Here is a 21,073-nt window from a genome sequence, read left to right on the forward strand (position 1 = left end):
ACACTGCTGATGATGACTGTCGCTGATGATTACAAATTTCTACCAACAAAATACAAACGAAGATATCAGCCAGTTCGTTTATCATTTTCAAGATCGAGTGCCTTTCTTCTAAAGGATAGACAACTGTGACTTATGTGAGAGGGTTTGGTTCATCGTACGCCTCAATGTCACGAAGATTTCGTCCCACATCGCTTGGTTCTCAAAGCGGAATCTATAGCGTGCGAGGCTCGGAACTAGCGCGAAGCGGGAATACGACTCCCAACAAAATCCGCTGTGTGGTGGAACTTTTAGATGATTCAGAATTTGTCATTGATATTGACGTAAGTAAATGGTATTTACTGTTAAGTAGCTGAGAATTCGATGGAGATATTCTGTTGTGTCGTTAGCTGTGATTGTGAGTTCGTTTGGAGACCCTGTATCGATGATAGTGCTCTCCAGCTAAGCAGCCGCTAAGCCAAGTTTAGTATGGGTAATAAATTCGTTATTTACCTGCTACACGCCCTTGTTTCAGGATATCTTCACAACTTATTAACGAAACAATTAAATTCTTTACGTGCAAAATAGGACAGGTTTCTGTTTTGAAATTGTGCGCTAATTTTAGGTCATGATTCCAATTAACTCTATTTAGAAGGGTGCTTTTTGAAACCCAGCGTGCGAATAAAACATTATTATTATCGCCGTTGAACAACATCTCGTTGGTATATTTGGAAAGTCTTTGATTTGCTTGTCAGAGATTGCTCTTAGCTGGAAATCTCCCCATGTACAATAAGTGATTCTAGCCATGACGCGGGGGAAAACCACCAAAGCAATCCGATTTTGTCAAACATCTCATGGAATTAAAGAGATTTTGATCGAGTTAAATGTGTTTATAACGTAAACACAAGAATTAGGGAAAAGTTACATAGTCCTCGAAAAACATCTAACTTTAAATGACGCTTGGAAAGGCTTCAGTACTGCTCTGGTATTTTTAATTTTACTTATCTATTAAAAAATCTTGAGAAGTGAAGGAAGTCCGAGAATGCTTTTGACAATGAAGCTGTCAGGAGCAATGTCGCATATTTTCACACCTTGACTTTGCCTTTTGGTCTTTGTTTGAAGTAAGAGATAAAAAGTGGTCGTTTCGAGGGAAATTAAATTCTGATTTGTAATTTGACTTTTGGGCATTCATTTCAATGTGTTTGTCCACCCCGTGAACGTATTGACACGATTTTCTCGCTTCCGATTTCACGTAGCCGACATTACGTTATTTTGGTGTCATGTTGCAGACATTTCTTGCGAGCATGGATTTCAGTAAAATTGGTTAATTACTAGTTATTGAAAATTCTGAGTTTTGTACTAAATCAAAATGTTATTAAAATTTTCTTCCACGCAGATGAATCTTCATATTACATCATTCTTTATTTGGGAAAATGTATTTTAATGAGAAAAATCCTACAAATTATAAATATTTAAAATCTGAACAAAAATTTTTATTCAAGGGGGTTTGCAATTTATTTGATGACCACTCTTATTTGGGTGAAGGCAATGTGTTCTGTTTATCAATATATTTTTGGCTACATAAACTTATTATAACAAACATTATTTAATAAATAAACATCTTTTTCGGACACACTTCATCAACTGTTTTACATATAAATCTTTCCTCACACATGCGTGACATTCGTAAAAAAAGGCAATTGATGTTTTATATTTCAAGGTTTAAGGTAATCAAGAATATTAATGTTGCATTTAACAATGAATTTGGGACCTGTCCACACTAAGCTGAAGAAATTGAAAATTCAGGCCAGAAAACATTTGGAAAATTGAGCTTTTCGAAAGTGTTTAAGTCACAATAATCAGGTGATTTCCCTGCTTGAGTCTTCCTCAAGCACAAATCCAAAATGACTGATGATTGCTGCACATTCAAAATATTTCTTCTCCATATTGTGGACTGGGGATTAATTAAACGTGAATGAAAACTGCATGCTAGAGTGTTACTGTACTACACTGTACATGTATCAGTATGTTACCAAATCAGGGTACATGTACTGCGAAGTTAGAAATCACATCTACCTGTAATAGATATTCATCCAGCCTAGGGCACTAGTCTAAAGTGTGGTTTTCCATTGGCTGAGGAATGAAAGAAGCAGAAAACATTTTTCTCACACATGGTCTCAGTTTTTGTTTTGCCATCCGCCATTGCCTGACATGCCCCACCACCCACCCGTGAAGTACTTGTAGAATGTGTTAAGTTGAGGTGAAATTATTCTCTAGCCACTTTTTTGTGTCATTGTAAGACAATTATGTTCTTATGTTAATAAAGGTCAGGCTGTGTGGTTCAGCTTGGCATGGCTCCCAGCGGTGTGGTTGAAAACTAAACTAAGTCCCCTTGATAAGTACATGTAATGTTTCAGTATAAAGTTGATTCTCCCATATAGCCATGTGATATCTAAGTAATCCCTTAACCCTTTAAATTCCACTGAGGAGTGATCGTTATTGTTGTTGTTATTGTTGCTGTTTTTTGTTTTTTGTTTTTTTTGTTTTTGTTTTTGCTTTTTTTCTTAAATTTATTTATTTGAAGTAACATGTCACTTTAGTAATGTGTGTGTTTCTTTGTAGAAACACTCCAAGGGTGAAGTATTGTTAGAAGCTGTCTTCAAGCATCTTGACTTACTGGAGAAACATTTCTTTGGTCTTCAATATGTTGCAGACTCTCCTGATAACTTGGTTAGTATTATGCAATATTTATTTTGATTACCCTCTTAATTTGATAAAAGTGTTACTATTTTGCTGTACTTTTTAGAAACAATGAAATTTTGCATAAGTTTTGAATTTACAATATTGCCATTTATTGCCTTTCTGTTTCTTTTTTTTTCCTTTTAAACAGCAATGGCTCAATTCTGAAAAGCAGATCAGGAAACAACTCAAACGTATGTAGCAGTTAATCAATGACTCCAATTATACTATTAATAATTTGATCACACATTAAATACATTATTTTTATAAACATATTTAAGCAAAATTAAATATATTTTAGATAGTTATGCAAACTGTCGACTACATCTCGGATTTGCTGAACTTTTAAGAACTCTCCCAGCCTCTCAAGTGTTTAGACAAGGGAGGCTATGTAAGTACACGGAAAAAGTACTCTCAGCTGCTGACTATTGCTTTTATAAAATATTTCTCAAATATAGATGCAAATCTGTACTGTCACAACCGTGTTAATATACTCTCATCTAAACACACCTATTGACCAATAAGAATGCCTGGAGTACAGGTATCCTTTGGTAGTTATTTTACAAATACTTATAATGACTATTGCATCTTTATGTTTTACAATACGTAGGTGGTCCACCCTACATATTTTATTTTAGAGTGAGATTTTTTGCATCAGATCCCTCTAAACTTTCTGAGGATATCACAAGGTAAGCATACTATTAATAAAAAGTATTTATTTCATTATTAATTAATTAGCATGTCTAATATTAGAAACCATAATGCATATGGCAAATGTTTCTTCCATTTTGTTTTCTTTTCCATTTTCTTTTCTATATTCAACATCCAGTTTCATAGTCACATGACTTGAAAATCCGATCAACACTGTTGATCAGACTTGATTATTTTAATAATAGGAAGTCATGTTAATAATAATAGGAAGTCATGTTGCACTTTTGAATTATTTAAAAGTGCAACAGAACTTCTGCTTTCAAGTATATTGATATATATTTTAATTATAACAAACATTAACTGCTGCTATTATTACTTAAAAATTTCAGATATCAGTTTTATCTTCAAATAAAACGAGACCTATTGACTGGAAGGTAAATGTTAAGTCCCTTTAAAGTTACTTTAATTACAATTTAACAATTACAGCTTTAGCAGAGGTGCACTTTGAAATTTAGTATTATACTATGGTTTACATTTACTTACACGTAGTTATTTTATTTTGTTGTTTTCTACACAAGTCAGTATTATATTATTATTATTATTATTATTATTATTATAATTTATTATAATTATTATTATTATAATTTAAATTGTTATTATTATTTTTATTAAAATTCAAATGCATGATAAAACATTGTGCATTTGCTGCAGGTTGCCATGCCTTTATGACACAGCAGCAGAGTTAGCTTCTTATGTGCTTCAGGGTAAGAAAAAGTTGCTCCTGCAGTGTTTTTCTTGTCAGTCATTTTCTCTATTGTTCACCTACAAAATGTGAGCAGAACTATATGTAATTTAAGTTGTGCCAATTGACAGGTCCCTTCCTATACAGCTGTATGCCTGAACAAGCCTAAATTGTATATTCATTGAATGAGTCTCACTGATGCCTAGTCATGCCTTTCAGAATTTTGATATTATGCCTGCAAAGCAATTTTTCATGCTTTGAAATATGAAAAAAAAAGTCAAATAAACTTTATCAATAGGAGAGAAGAACAGTCTACTACAGATGGAAAAAACGCATCTTGTCACATAAAATCTTAGTTTTTATTCAATCTAGGGAAGCTGATACATTATGTAGCACATAATTGTTTACATCTGCCTCTAATTTAACTGTGGTCAGTTTTATTATCAGAGACAGAATTCAATCCAAATATGATGTTTTGTGCAACTGAATAAAGTTTTTGTTGTTTATTTACAGGTGAACTTGGAGACTTTGATCCTAAGATCATGGTTGATTGCTCTTATGTGTCAGAGTTTCGATTTATACCTGATCAGGTCTGAACTGTTTCTTCATATTTTGAAGCTTTTCCTGCTCATAGTTACATTGTTGTGTTTCGGGTATTTGTTACAGTCTGTGGTTCCAAGACTGAAAATTGACAATTCCCAGTGCCTTCACTACATGTTGGGAATTGCCAGTCTCGCCCAAAAATATCATAATTTTATTATCAAAGCATTTTCTAACTGTGCATATTTTAAATTAATCATGACTGTAAACATCTGTTTTCTTTTAGTCGGAGGATTTTGAAGAAAGGGCATCAGAATTTCATAAGCATCACGGGTAACAAAATTTATGATAATTATTTTGTTATACCTGAGTAAATCCTAAATGTTAGTCATATGGAAACAACCTGAAATTAATGTCATTTTACAGTGGCCAAAGTCCAGCAGATGCTGAATTCAATTTCCTTGAAGTAGCAAAAAACTTGGATTTGTATGGTGTGGACCTTCACTTTGCTAAGGTGCGACTTACTTGACAGTGAATGACTTAATCCTCAGTATCCTAGGGGGTGGCAGCCAGGTGGGGGGGGGGGGGGTGGATTCATAGGTCATCTACCACTTAAGCTTGTCATCTCAGTTTGGCTGTGGACCTACATGTACATGTATTATGAGGGTGGCAAAGGGTTTATACATGTCACGCAAAGAGGGAACTGGAAAATTAGCGTGTGACGCATGTACAAAAGCAACTAAAAGACATTATTACGCGTGCAAATTTATTAAAAGCCATTGTCAACAGTAGCTGAAAGTACATGTGATACTCGAATTTTGTTATTATTTATTATTTATTGAATTTTGTTATTAATTTGTGTGTGAAACAGGATCACACTCTTCCTTCGCTACAACAAGGCTCCCTGCAAGCCACAACACCACCTGTGCATGTGGTGGGCCTCATTTCTTTATGCGTCATGGATTCCAGGTCTGATTGACCTTCTGTGGTGTAGAGCCTTTATATCACAGACTGTTTCCTTCTGCCTCCTCTGCCACTGATCAGTGTCAGATTTGTAGAAAATGTATGCTGAAGAATTTAGACAATTGTTTTGTTTCCATTTCAGGACCATGATGGTCTTGATCTGCATATTGGAATTTCCCCGCTTGGTTTGACTGTCTACCACAACAGATGTAAAATAAACTTCTTTCCATGGTATGTAAATATTTTTTGCATCTTAAGAACAACCACTGTGTGTGGCTCAAAAATCATGCAGTTGTATCAAACTTTATGTTCAATGATTCATTGCCCCACAAAAGTAATTCAGTCTTGGTTCTTAATTTGCAGGTCAAAAGTTGTCAAAGTTTGCTTCAAAAGGAAAAGATTTTTTGTTCAGATTAGACCTGACTGGGTAAGAATTCTTTGTACTAAAAAGAACCGTTATTTAAACAATGTACTGTTCCCAATAGACTACAGAAAATATCTCTAATTTACTTCAGACTGTATAAATCCATGGTTTTGATTGCTTTTGTTGCAATTATCTTGGTCACACTTATATATATCTTTTATAAATGTATAGTAATGAATATATATAATGAATAAATAAATAAGTAAATGAATTTATATTTTATAGTCTTGATCAATACCGATTTCTTAAAACATAAGCAGGTGAATATTAACCTTAAAAGACGACGTTTCAGCGTCATCATGACACCATTCTAATTTGTAGAGACTGTATAGAAATCAAATCTTCACTTTGCCTTGAGAATGGTGTCACAATGACGCTGAAATGTCGACTTTTAACGTTAATATTGGCTTGTATATTTTATAAGTGATTTTTTTTCAGAATGAATGGACCGACAATGTCATTGGTTTCCACATGCCAACTTACAGAGCATGTAAAACACTTTGGAAAACATGTGTAGAGTATCACACATTCTACAGGTTAGTTTTAAAGCGACATGTGTCAAGATATTTCAGTATTTTGGTTATTTTTTTTTACTAGGAAATCAAATTTTTAATACCCTCTATTAATTTCACTTCTTGTAATATTTATATGTTATATTTGTCTTGATTAAGGACTCATTTCCCCAAACCAAGCAACAGCAAAAGTACATTGGTTAGGATTGGCTCTAAATACAGATACAGGTAATGTCTACTCACAGTGCACTATAACATGCAATAACACAAGCATAACAGAAGCTATGAAAGGGCTGAGTTATAGTGAGTTATGCATACACAAGGTGTTGGTGTGGAAAGTGAAACATCTGGCAGTCTGTTGGCATGTCTAAACAGAAAGTGGCAAAAACTAAATAAATTCATGTCATATTTTCATCTTGATATTACTGGTTGATATCTGGTCAGGGACGTTTTGTGTACAAAAGACTTGGTGCTTAGTTGCAATGAATATATTTTTTTTATAATCACTTTAATTTGTCCTAATATGCAGCAAACTCATGATGATAGCATGTGTTCTGGGGCAGATCTGGGGGGGGGGGGGGGCGGTTCAGAGTATTATTTTGGTCAAACCTCCTTAATTGAAAGGACCTCAATTTTAAACATTTTGTGGGGAAGGAAGCCCCAGGACCCCCTACAGGGAAGCGGCTTGGGCAGTTCACATCTCGAACCCCCTTCTCTAAAATCCTGTATCCACCCCAGGTGTTTGTTACAACACTAGTTTATCTGAAGATGTCTTGAACAATGATAAATGTGGTTACCAGTGAAATTTTTTTCTTTTTTCTTTTTTTAAATATTATTATTTCTCTTTATCACAGGGGTAAAACAGAATATCAGGCAATAGAAGAAGGACGACGACAGCCAAGAACAGAACCAAGGATTGTAAGGTACAACAGCAATTCTATAGTTTACTGACACCTTGAGGGGGCTTTGCTGAAATTTGCCATAATTTCATGTGATGTAAAAAATACAAAAAAAAAAATGGTAACTCTGAGGTATACAGTAACTGTACTTTTATTTATCTTGCAGGACTCTTAGCAGACGATACTCAAGAAGGAATGATGATGGTGAGATGACTTTATTTTGATATAACGTTGTTAGCCTTAAAACCTAATCAACAAGTTTAGTGAACAATATTCATGCTTTACATGTATGTTAGTTGGACAAAATGTATACATTGATGTCACTGCAAATAAATGCATCATGACATAACCACGTACTAACTGACTATTTCACCCACTACCTGAAATACATTGTAGGTAGGTACATGTAGGTAACCTTTATTTACTGTGTATACACAGTATCAGTTCATATTAACATGCTCTTCCATCGAGCCATGTTTACTTAACTAATCAAATAATTTAACTAAATTAATTATCTGTACAGAATTATACTAAAAGCTATAAAAAGATCCTTTATCCAGATTGTGTAAAATGTGCTGTGAATAACACAAATAACATGACTATGGAACTAAATCCACTGCAAATGTGTCTCGCACTTTACTGTATGAACTTGTTATTTTGTTCACAGGTTCTCGGCGGAGAATCGATCTTGATCATGTGTTTGACAAGGACGATGTGGTGTTCAGTGACAAGTCAACTGGTCTTAATTATTCATCCTCTATGCCATCAAGCTTTGACAAGTAAGCATTGTGTCTCTTTTTGTGTTATTCTTTGGTTTATTTCCAAGGGTGTATAGTGTGGCCAGTCATGGGCACTTCCTGAGTTTCTAGATAATCTCTAGCTCTGACAAAAATAAGTTGTCAAGTTGGTAATTTTGATGTCGTGTCCCCAATAAGGTCCACACTGTACTTTTGCTAACACTTCACTTCAAGCAGATGCATCTTAGAACTGACCAGGGACGAGGAAATATTAGCAATGGTATTTTTTTCACAAAGTACATAGCACCAATAAGCTAATTGCTGTTTTTAATCTTACCTCATTAGAATGAATCACTCGTTAGTTAGAAGCAAGAGCCTTGGAATGGCTGACGATGCGCACATGAGCCGACTAAAACCCGCCCTCACGCCAGAATTACAGGTGAGGGGAATAACTGTACCTTGTACTGTTTGCTTAAGATTACCTGTCTGAAGTGTTGTGTCAAGACAAAGTGAGGTATGTTTATAAATCAACTTAGCGCAACAACAACAAGTGTCAAAAGTAGTTGAGATACTTTCAGAAGATGACTTTTTGCCATAATTAACCTCTTAGTCTATTTCATAACTTTATTTAAGGGTCAATGTATTTAGCCCATGTGTGCTAATTTCATGTATATCTAGCGTTACTTCTTTGATACCACTGACCCCCCCCCAATTCAGTGTTGTGTAGCTGCTGTGGTCTATGCAGTCTTAGAAAAGGAAAGTGCGCTTTTTCGTGTGCGTCACGTGTTTTCATTTGTTTCTTGTGATTGTTGACTATGACGCACAGGTTTTAATTCTGACTTACATCTAGCGGAGTTAAGACTGTAGAACTTCTGAATACCTCTTCTATATATTTTGTACTGTTCTCTACGTCTGAACACCTCTTATATATACCGTACTGTTCTGCTATCTTTCTTTCTCTCTCTCCTTGTCTTTCTCTGTGGCTTAGCGAAAAAGTATTTCTTCGAACGACTCATTTACTTCTGATATGGAGGAAGATACAGCTGGCTGTAGGTCACGGTCGGTATGTATTGGAGAAGAAGCTTCCCCCTTTATCGACTTTGATACATGGTGCACCCATGTAATCTTAAAATTGTAGCCATTTCTTGATTTTTTTTTTCTCGCTTTGCCTTGGGTTCGCCTTTCCCTTTTTGGCTCAATTCTACACGATGTTGTTTTCTTTTCATGCGTTGTATACTTATTGTCATTGTTTGTTTTCCATACACTATCTTAACCTACTGCTTCGTGCACACCTGTAAACAATTTGCTCTCTGGTGCAGTATATTCCTAGCTTGAAAAAGGCCTGTAATTTTTTTTCAGTCATTTTAGCCAATCAAGCTGTTTTGTACATGCAGCTATCTTTTCTTGTGGCTCGGATAATTAAAATGCCCGTCGCGAGAGGAGGAAAACTTCCTTATGTCTCTCTTTTCTCTTGTTCACTCATTTCCCCGGAAGGATGTGATCGTAGCTAGGGGAGCTGTTGTTTAAATAGACATTCTTCCTGTTATGGAAACCGCGACTTTTCAAGTTCCTCTTCGCGAACATTTAGAAATACTTCAGTATTAACACTTTCATAACCCTTTTCAAACTTCCCAATCTTGGCCACCTTTATTTCTCTTCAGTTTCTTTCAGTATTGTTACCTCAGTGTTATCTTGGTTCCCTATTATTTTGAGGACGACTTGCTTGGCTGAATGCCTTGAGCCCCCAAGGGGGATATGTACCGGCGAAATATTTGAATTAGGGACCGGGCAGACGATTAATTTGAAGATAACTTCGATGACTCCAGGATATCAAGGATAACATATCGGTTAAGCGTTAGAAATCAGTACCTCACATGTAACTTTTTTATTGCTGCGAAGGTATGCATTACATGGTTTATGAATTTTTGTGGTGAAGCTGACTATTGCATTATTTCGTGCCACTTTCAATTGTGTTTACTAACTTTTTCTACAGAGAAATGGTTCTGCTAATCAAGAAGGTCTTATGACCGTAAGGTAAAACAATTATTGTTGAGATGAACGTTTTGTTCTAGAAATTTTTTTCAACTGAACATTAAACGTTGATTTGGTTTAACGTTGCGTGCACTTCGTTTGTTCCCGTTGAGAACAATATCTTTCCAGCCTTCAGTTAATTTTCCTTTTCTTGATAAATCTTGCAGATTGCCGCTTTCAGTTGAGTTTTTTTGCAGTAGACCATTGACGTTTTTGTAATCATGGTTACAATTTTTCTTCCAGAATGGAACCTGATGAGCAGGGACGGTTTGGATTTAACGTGCAGGTAACTGAATATTTTCCCGCAACCTTTCTGCAACGATGCATGTTGTCAAGGTTGTAAGACGCAGAATATTTTACAGCCGTGAAAGATATTTACTTTATTATACTGCCAGTTTAAGATAACGGCTGTGTCTTTTTAGGGAGGTGCAGATATCAACTTGCCGGTTATTGTGTCAAAGATCGCTCGGGGAATGCCGGTAAGTCTTTTATCTTGTGAACACTCAAGCAATATTGTAATATTGCATCAATATTATAATTGTTCCTGCATCTACAAAGAGTCCATAAAGATTCTTGAGTTCCATCGAAAGTTTATAATAGCGTTAAAAACTTCTGATTCAGCTCAATATTATAGTAATTAATACCATAAACATTTATGTTAATAAAACTGATAACTATGCGATTGGAAAACTTTGAACTGATTTTCACAGCATATACACATGCCGGAGTCCACACACACCATGCGTGTTGTTGTTTTTGTTGTTGTTATGTTCTGTTTTATCACACAGTCTTTTGATTGATTGTAAGTTGTTTATTTTCCTGATGACGAGCTCTTCATCTCTAGGCGGATATGTGTATGCCGCAACTACAAGAGGGAGACGAAATTGTTCACATAAATGGCAGGATAGTCAAGGAGCTACCACATCAAGAAGTACTGTGTTTGTTATGATTCATTCCGTCTCTTTTATCTCCGGGATCAAAATCTAAATTCTCCCTGCTGTTAACTATTTACTTTTTCAACGGCAGTTCCGAAGAGACTTTTCACAGCCTCTCTGTTTTTCAACACACGCGAAGGAAAAAGCGAACGCGAATGCGAAGCACGACGGGGTGGGGGCGGGAAAACGAGCAAAGAGAGCCAATCGAAGAATATATTTTCTATTTTTCTCGGTCCCCACTTCTTATTCCACGGCATTTTGCTGATATCTCACAGCATTGCTCGGAGTGTTGTTTGTGAGTTACAACTTGAGATTAAATAGGCCCACAGTGGAACTTTCAAAACAAAGGAAAGTCGGGCTGGACTGGTGCGCGTTCCGTTGTTTTGGAAGTCCCACTGTGTAACGACCGGATCGTGCAAAGGGCCTATTGATGTGTTAGTCTGTGTAAGCGGTGACACCTATCTTGTCTTTATTTGTGAATGGACGGTTTAATACACGACTACCGAAAAGATCTTCACTACACACAACGGCTTCTGGGATAGTAAGTTCTGTAATGTCATGATTTCATATATATACTGAAGTGTTTTGCTCTATTTTCAGATTGTGGATCTCATCAGAACGATCAGTAAATCCAACCGGAGACTGCTTATCATGACGATAAGACCCAACGGTGAGGAGAGATGTTACGTCTTTGTATATCTCTTTTCAACGTTAGCTTATGCAGCCAGTTCTGTCGCACATTCCGGTGAAAACAGTTTCGTTTTCATAAAGCCTGACAAAGAAAAGAGATCAAACGTTTCTTAAACTCGCCACAAAATTTCTGTCGGATTGGAAGTGATACCATTTGCATGAAGTGTTTTCATTTGAGTAGTTTTGAATTATGTCCTCTCGCTCGTTCACTGACTTACAACCAACTTAATATTGCAGCGTTTGAAATCTTTTCGTTTTTGAGTTTTTTAAACATTTTAATTGTGATTCACACTAGTTCATTCAACAGTGGTACGGCTACTTACACAATTTACAACAGTAATACAATTACTAAAGTCCCCTACAGTACTAACAAAACATGTTATACAATGTGATTACTTACTTTTTCTTACACTACTTACACTATTTACAATACGATACGATTACAAATGCTACTTCCAATACTACAACATGCATAACTAACTCTACGATACAGTACGGTTACTTATCAGTTCTCCTTACGATACTAATACTTACACTACTTACAATATAATACGATTACAGAGGCTACTTACATGCTATTGCTGATGCTACTTAGTTTGAAATCGATTTTTCAATTTCTCAATTGTGTACCTCAGTTTTCACCCCATCTTCACGGGATGCTGAGTCGCCAGTTCATGTTGTAAGCCCAGAGCAGTTTAGCGCAGCTGAACAAAGACACGAACAAGAACGGATAATTGCCAAGCACATCAAAGAGAAAGAAGTCGCAAAGGACACCGAAGCTCTTCGAGTTTCCATTGAGCAACTCAGAGAGGTATTTTACAGTAACTGTCAAATTTCTCGCGCGCTGATTGGCTCATTTTTATCATCAATAAGAGTACAGACGGATAAAATTTTAATTTGTGCAAGTTTTCAAGTCCAACTTTCAGCTGTCAAACTGCCAACTTTTTAACCAATGAGATTTTTTGGACATTTTTAAGTATCCAATCAAAAAGCGAGAAAAACTATTGACAATGTTCACGTCGTTTGGAATAAAATTCACCTATCTTTGTTTACGGCAAGTTTACGGCGTCTTTTCCCCTCATTTATTCTGGGCATTTGACCATTTTGGAGTCTTGTTATTGTAAAAAACAAATTGACGTCAGTTTTTTATGCGCCGGTCCTCTTATTGATGATAAATTTCGTCACAACATTGTCAAAGTTTACTGCGGAATCACGAGCCTGTGGCTCGTTGTTCCACAGCCACTTTGACAATGTTATGACGCAATGTATCATCAATAGGAGGACAGACGCATAAAAAACTGACGTCAATTTGTTAAATGATCCATGAGGGAAGGGTCAGTCGCGAGGGAACACGTGTCCTGTTACAGCCAATCAGTAAACTGGACATTTTCGTGCTACATTGTGCCCTGTTCGTTACATCGACACCTCATGTGTGGCTTGCGTGATTTTTCCCGCCATCTAGGCATAATGCTTCAGAGATTGCAAGACCTGGAAATAGCAAAAATACTAATCTAGGACACGGTGGAGTGAAGAATAAATATGAGAAATTCATTTGTACAACTTCAGAGTTTACATACTACAGTTAGATGCCGCACAAATTCATTCAGCTTCTCAGCCTCTCGCTTTTTCCCGCCCAAAAATGCGGCATCTCTCGCAGCTTTTTAGTTTTGCCCGCCAAAACCTGTTATCTGTCGCTGTGTAATCGTCTTGCTAAGTTGCGCCAGGTCCAAAACTTGGCAGGTGATAAATTAGTGAAAGGGATGATTTTGTTGTTGTATGTAGCCGAACCGGTAACTGTAACAAGATTTTGACTGTTTGGTCACAAATTTATCTTACGATATTTTATTTATTTATTGATTGATTGATTGATTTATTGATGTATTGATTTATTGATTTATTTATTTTTTGCAGAATCTTGAAAGTGGCGATCTGCTTGTGTACTTCCAGGTAAACAATCTGATAAAATAAATAAATTGCGATATTTAGAGAATACAAGTGAATATATGAAATATCATATATTTGGAATGCGGAGAAAGATACGAAGAGTAAACCAAGTCAGCCTTAGCTGGTTTTCATGCTGGTCCTGGTCGAATTGGAATTTGGAGATGTTGGTTTTTGTGGAGGGAGGAAAACCGGACAACCCGGAGTAAACCCTCGTAGCAAGGCGAGAACCAACAACAAACTCAAGCCACCTATGGCACCGGGCCGGAATCAAACCCGGGCCACATTGGTGGGAGGCGAGTGATCTCACCACTGGACCATGCCCTGCTCCTTTCTGGTCTTTCTATATGTGTTATATCTTGATGAGACGTTTCTTTTTCTCGTGATTTAAAAAATTAAACTGATTATCAATTTATTTACTGACTTGCATTCAAATCGTTTTGCAGGAATTGTACAGAAAAAAGCCAGGCATGTCCATGGAAGAAGCAAGGAAACCCGAAAACCTGCCAAGAAACAGATACAGAGATATTTTACCCTGTAAGAACAAAACCTTGAGTCTCAATCTCCAAATAGAAATTCTCGTATTAAAAGCTGTACATTTCTTCTTATGACGGTTCTGAGAATTTGAAGTTCATCAAGAAATTGCTCGCCTGTTGGTGATTTGTTATGTTTTCGTCGCCTGTGTATGGATGAAAAAAAGAATATGTTAACACTTTGTTTTTGTTTACAGATGACGACTCACGTGTTAAGTTGTACAAAGGAAAGAATGATTACATCAATGCAAACTACGTTAGTGTAAGTAGCACGTGACTCGATCACATGGCTTAATGTTTCCAATGTCTTAACGACCGACCGAATTAAAAGGTGTATATATTTAAGCAATTCACTTTTTCTGTGTTTACATAACCTCATCTAGAGACAACGGGGGCTCGGAGAATTCGAGACAGCCATGCAAACTCGAGACGCAGTCGAGGGTTGCATAACTTTCGAATATTCTCTCAGTCCCCATATCCCCCAATCCCCCAAGTGTAGATGAGGCTATGTAAGCACGGAAAAAGTACTTTCTATTCCTCATATAAAATATTTCTCAAAATACGCGCGAATCTTAAACGTCACAACCGTGTTTATATACTCTTATCTAAACATACCTATGGACCAATGAGCGTGCGCGTAGTATCTCAGTTATTTATTTATTATATGAAACGATATATAGAAGTGATGTTTTCATTAGCCAATCGCCATATATTGACTCATTTCAGATGGACGTTCCTGCAAGAGGAGTCATTAACAGATATATTGCAGCCCAGGGTCCACTAGAAAAGACATGTGGTGATTTCTGGCAGGTAATTTTCATACAATCGACGTAGTTAAATATTTAATGGTTTTATGACCTTCTAATTTTGTTTGTTTCTTCGCAGATGGTTTGGGAACAAGAAGCTTCCCTGGTTATCATGCTTACCACCACAGTAGAACGAGGCCGGGTAAGTTGGACATTTTTGTCGCTCTTATTTAGCTTTTACCTTGAGTCGGAGTCGGATGCAATCTTGTTGCAGCCTTTGCTCACAATTCGTGAAATTAATGTGGTCTATTTGGGTCAAATAAAACTAACCCTAGTTCTGAATTTTTGTTTTATAATTTTTAGGTAAAATGTCATCAGTATTGGCCAGAAGGAGAAGAAACTCTTACGTTTGGAGACCTGGAAATTATCTGCACGAAAATTCGCGACTTCTCACCGTCGTACATCTACAGGGAAATGTACGTCACCGACTCCAAGGTACTTGATGAATGACTTGAAAACAGAACATTTACTTCCGGTCAGTGTTGCTGGGCGTACAGGTCCTGCTGCTCATGCAACCTTGATCCCAGGTTCTCTCTCCTGTCGCTCGTTTAGTTTCGCAGTGACTCGTCTAAGGCCATCGGCTTTTTCCGGATCCGCTCGAAATGTTCCGGACGAAACGAAAAGGAAAAGCTAAAGTAAAATAAGTATTTACTTATTTACTCCACGTGACGTAGTCCTTGCCATACTTACTGATTCATGTGTACTGTTTGAATTTTCAGAGCTTGCGAAGCCGAGTTGTTGTCCAGTTACAATACATTGCCTGGCCGGACCACGGTGAGTAGGGTTAACCCTCCCTCCCTTCCCGTGTAGCTAACCTAACACATCACATTTTTATCGTGTGGAAGTGTTTAGCTCTGCACGGCTATGCTAATTACATGGGGACACTGAAATGAGCAAACAAATATTGTAAATGAAGTCTGCTGAAGTCGAAATATGTGTTTCTCTTCGGTCCCTTTGTTTTTAAGTTTCTTTGGAGGATACGCGCAATCAAATCAGGCTGGCCCTGACCTAGGACTAACAAACTTCGAAGTTATGAGAAATTGATACTTATGTTTATATCAACTGCAAATGTAATGGAAACTGCGGGTCAAAAATAATTGGCTTTGAAGCAACTGGGGTCAAAAGATAAAGAATTTATTAACAACGGAAAATGATTTTGAAGATTAAAATAGAAATATAAATTTCGCAGAATTTCAGAAAGTTGTTTGGATGTTTAAATACTAGAAGCTTTAAGGTTTTCTAAAAGATCTTTGTTTTCATTGAATATAGTAATTTTAAATGTTTTTCACTCAATGAGAAACGCAATATTGAACGGTATTTATGTGTAAAATGCAAACAGATCAAATATAGATATAATAGTTGCCTAGTAATTTTACGTAGAAAATGCTGAATTCGTGATATCTAAATAATGGCAAGTAATCTGCGTAATATCCGATCTCAAGAACAAATTTGAAACGATGTCAAAGGTCTCCGACACCAAAATGTCTCTGAAGTAGTTAGCTCACTTTACTGTTCATTTGATCTTCATTCTGCGCAATTTTACTCGCAGTTCCAACTTGTTTGTGAAGAACGCTTTTCTCCAACCATGTTGCCTTGCCGAAATCTTAATTTCATCGGTGACAGTGTCGCAGTAAGCCAGAAATAACTTTTCCCAGAGTAGGTCGCTTGCACAAATCTTTCTTGTAAACTTGCAAACAGCTCCCAGATGGACTATGTCGATTAGATCAAGAAAAGATGCGATGTGTACAATAACACGAGACGGTAAGCGAATCAACCAGTCTCCACACACAACCGCATGAACATGTTTGAGCGTTTCCTCGCCAAAAACACGACTTATATCGCCCTGAAGAAGTGTATCGTCATCAAAATCATCCCAAGGCACTTTTCTTGTGCTTGGCGGCAGTCCTCTTTGATCTCTTCGTAAAGCAATCCGCCATGTTCGCCATATCACTTCGTTTTCATTCACCACGAGCTGATGGAAATCTTTGCTCGGCGAAGGCGCTTGGCCGACTTTTTCTATGAAAACTTTAACTGTGTTCATTTTTTTATAACTTTGGCGGCTTGTTACGTCAAAAAGATTGTTAAACCAAAGTCACATTCTGCTTCCAAACTTGAAATGTTAGAAAACATTGAAAGCAGCGAAGCGATGTAGTTGCTTTGTTGCGGTTGTGTGTTTTGCGCGGGAAATTCTGACCAATTACACGTTGTCTTTTGTCTTGCGTGGCAAATGCAAACTTCTTCACTATAAGAGCGAATCTAGTTTAAAACACGTTATTGCTTTTACCTTTACCTCGTTTCGTTTTCTCTTTCTAATAACAGGCTAATTATCTGAACCGGGTTTAATATTTTTTGTTTTAAAAAGGAGTATTTAACAGCTAGCCACCTGGTCAAACATGTCGACATTTTATCTTAGTCTTCAAATGACATTTATCTGATTTCACGCAGCTTTTCGCCAATAGTTGAAAAAAAAAAAGATCCAACTTAATTATGTGATGAAAGGCGATTTCAGTTTTCAATATGAAGCTACTGTTGACAGTTTTTTGTTTTCTTTTTTTTCTGGCATCGGTAATAAGTTGTCTCATTAGTTCGTTTAAAATTAAAGCTTTCGTTTTGTTGACAGAATAAACTTGCGGCGAAATTTATGACAAGTTATCTGTTGTTTTACATACAGCGGTTTGTTCTTTGTTTCGACTGAATTTTTTTTCATAAGGTATTAAATTGAATCTCTTTATGTATATGTCTCCTGTTTTTAAATACCTGGATGTTAAATAAAAATAACTGTTTGGTGTTGTGAAAGTTGACGTAGCTTTATTTTTATACTGTTTTTGTATTCATGCACAGATGTCCCAGACGACTCGACGGATTTTCTCGAGTTTATTCATATTGTTCGCCATTACCGTGAGGGAACAAATACTCCAACCGTGTTACATTGCAGGTAGGAAAAGTAACATCAAAGTCTTGGAGCAGCTACTGAGAAACTATTTTACATCAGTAGATTTTAACATTTCTGATGATTCATCGGATGAACTTATCGGGACAAAAAATCTTGATAAAATTGGCCCGATTCGTGAAATCTGGTTCAACAGATTTTTATCTCCTGTCGTCGATTCCTTCCGAAAAATACCCTTTAGTGACCAGCTGCCAGGTTCAGCAAGTTTCGTGACGTGCAAAGAACTGTCGCAGGATTAAGTTTGATTTTCTTTCTCTTTTCGTTCTCTCTCTTTTTTTCTTGAAGCGCTGGTGTTGGTCGCACAGGCGTTTTGATTTTCATGGAAACGGCATTCAACATGATTGAAGGAGCTGAACCTGTATTTCCATTAGAAATTGTTCGGAAAATGAGAGACCAACGATGTTCTCTCATACAAACTCCGGTAAGTGGACAATTTGATAACAGTTACATGAAGTTCGCTTTTGATGTTTTAGTCTGTGGTTCACTTTTCCTGTTTCTTAGAAGTAGCTGACTGTTTAATTATTTCTTCTCTTTAGGGACAGTTTATATTTGTTCTGGAAGCTCTATTGAGGGCATATGATGGTGAGTGTAGGTTTTGCAATTTTCTTTCAACATTCTTCCTTGATATTTGACTCAAGTCGGTACGGGAGATGCGAAACAACTCAAAATTTTAGATATTTGTTGTCATTAATGAGTACTATTCCAGAGGATGATATCTGAAAAAAAAATAGGGCTCCAATTTTGAATCCGTTCATTTTTTAACCAACACTCTACATATTACCAGAAGTTTATAACGGTTTTTAAACCTGTGGTAACAGTTATGATACCTGTACCAATTACCTGCACCCTGATAACTGACAGTGAGAGGACTGGACGTGTCGCATGCCGCTATGCTTTGCGTTTGCCAGTTTTACTGACTTTAGAAATTTTCTTGTTTTTTTTTTTTAGATGAGATGGTAAAACCACTGTAAACGCCGACCACCAGAATAGGATGTCCCTGAGTTTCAGTTAAAGCTTAAAGCTGGAAAACTGGTTAAACGTGATGGAATGTTTAGAAACGGCTCTGTTTAAGCCTGACAGTGAAGGACTCGGTCGAGCTTGAATCAAGCACAGTTCGTCAGCATCGGTGCCTGGCGTTTTCGATAGCAAGAGGAATACATGACAATGTGATAAGATTTCTTGATAGTCCACAAACATTCCCAAGAAAGATTAGTGCCATGTGGTCAGAGTGGCAAGTTTTCTTCATTTTCACAGAGTAGCATTTTATTTATGCATTACGTCATTCATATCGTCCTAATATTAGTGTACACTTGTCGCAGAGAGTGACTTTATTCTGTTTAAAGAATGGTCAGTCGCTTTTGATTACCGTTTATTAATGTGCTAAGTTTTGTAGCAGTGTATAAGCAACAAAACATGTATAAGTGCTCAAAGCTAACTGACCGATATTGGTCGCTTTTCAAACGGAAAGTTCACAGTTTGGATAAAATGGTGAGGAATTTTAAAGAGTTTTATCTAAAAATTAAGGCAAAATGAGCTTGTCAAAGAATCATTGTCATTAGATGACAACAAGACAAGTGAGTGTACCGTTTTCATTCGTTATAAGTTTTGATTATCAATGCTTATCTGTTTATGTGGTTTTCCCAATCGCATACGCCAAACGTCTACTTAGCGAGTACATGTAAATTTTTTTCTCGACCGCCCAGACCTATATTTGCGTTTCGATTGTAAACCAACATGCACATGCCAGAGCTTACAAAATAAGAATAATATATACGTCTGTTTAGAAAGGCTATTTATCAAACGGACTTGATGGGGAACCTCGAAACTTCTCATGCTATTTGAACCTTTTCATTTTGATTATTACAATGTTAGTGGTGGACCAATTGACTTTTGAGGGGGGAGAGTGGGAGATTTGGCATAGCCAGGAACGTTTTTATAACACTTTCATGCACTAGGAATTTTTTTGTCTTTTGTTTTCTTCGTGTGAAACGTTTTTTTTTTTTATTTTAATCGGCTCACTGAGCGTGCGTGAATTTGTTTTTCAGCAGTGGTTTTTTTTGGTACAGGTATGCTTGCAGGATATATATATATATTTTTTTCAAAAGCATCATCCCACTCAAAAGTCAAATGTTCCTCCCCTTAGGCATCCAACCTGAGTAAGCCATTTTCGTAATGTGCTGTGCAAATAGTTGTTAGATATGTTTTGTTAAAGCAGTCACGTGATTGCGTCAGTAAATGACGTCATAATTTGAAGACACTTGTAATGATGACTAGAATTGGAGAGTTGTCATTAATGACATTTTAGCGTGTTTTATTTTTCGGAGTATTTATTGCCTTCGTTTATCTGATTTTATTCAGTCTGTCCTTAGTTAACTGGGGAGAATGCACAAGACACAATACTTCGATGCGATCCCAGCAAAGGAGAGAGAGCCTGGGATCGAGGTGGAACTAAATCATAGAAAAGTTTTGGTTACGAATTTTAGGCATAGTATTTAAGCTCAAAACAAAAGATTGTGTGCGGTCGTGGACCCTTGTACGGGGCGTTTTTTCGGCGGCCATTTTGGTGTTCTCAAAAATCAGAAAATCTTTGCATGACAAAAAACACATTTTCCAAAAGGAGGTAAACTGATTTTATTGTGTGGGCGCCGTGACGATAAAATTTAACTCAGGGGAGGGGGTAGAGGAAAGAGCCGTAGTCTGTTGTTTCATCGTAATAAGTTTATCGAGGCTACAGGTTTCATTGTAATTGTACCAACGAAGATTTGCGGAAAACACGTTTTTGAGTTTCCGACTACTTCACTGACATTAAGTTTTGACCAGCCGACAAAGAGGTAACCTACACAGCGGGCGTAACATGGGAGAGAGGGAGAGAGAGAGAACGCAGCTGCCGCTCGGTCCATAAACCTGCAAAAAAAATAACGAAACCATGGCGCTTTGCACGATCCGATCACATGGAACAAAATCGCACACGCTGGGACGCAAGTTTCACAGTAGGACTTCCAAA

At 36.9% G+C, this 21,073-nt stretch overlaps 1 protein-coding gene and 1 pseudogene across 1 annotated transcript; one reads left to right on the plus strand and one right to left on the minus strand.

The window, feature by feature from the left end:
* Nucleotides 1-18: 18 nt before the first annotated feature.
* LOC145488512 (tyrosine-protein phosphatase non-receptor type 4-like) lies at nucleotides 19-21,054 on the plus strand. The gene is made up of 34 exons (XM_081467394.1): nucleotides 19-320; nucleotides 2,599-2,706; nucleotides 2,867-2,909; nucleotides 3,326-3,404; nucleotides 3,756-3,800; nucleotides 4,078-4,130; nucleotides 4,622-4,698; nucleotides 4,935-4,981; nucleotides 5,075-5,162; nucleotides 5,754-5,842; nucleotides 5,975-6,038; nucleotides 6,474-6,571; nucleotides 6,707-6,775; nucleotides 7,402-7,470; nucleotides 7,613-7,650; nucleotides 8,114-8,225; nucleotides 8,529-8,622; nucleotides 10,177-10,217; nucleotides 10,458-10,500; nucleotides 10,637-10,693; nucleotides 11,059-11,145; nucleotides 11,750-11,819; nucleotides 12,475-12,650; nucleotides 13,751-13,786; nucleotides 14,227-14,317; nucleotides 14,511-14,575; nucleotides 15,040-15,123; nucleotides 15,199-15,261; nucleotides 15,423-15,554; nucleotides 15,839-15,893; nucleotides 17,961-18,054; nucleotides 18,355-18,490; nucleotides 18,606-18,651; nucleotides 19,018-21,054. The coding sequence occupies exons 1-34, from the start codon at nucleotides 165-167 to the stop codon at nucleotides 19,038-19,040; spliced, it is 2,628 nt and encodes an 875-aa protein (XP_081323520.1). The 5' UTR covers nucleotides 19-164; the 3' UTR covers nucleotides 19,041-21,054.
* Nucleotides 15,901-17,669, minus strand: LOC145488535 (F-box only protein 36 pseudogene; annotated as a pseudogene).
* Nucleotides 21,055-21,073: the final 19 nt, after the last annotated feature.

Source organism: Orbicella franksi, chromosome 5 (assembly GCF_964199315.1).
Source record: "Orbicella franksi chromosome 5, jaOrbFran1.1, whole genome shotgun sequence".
Taxonomy (NCBI): Eukaryota; Metazoa; Cnidaria; class Anthozoa; order Scleractinia; family Merulinidae; genus Orbicella; species Orbicella franksi.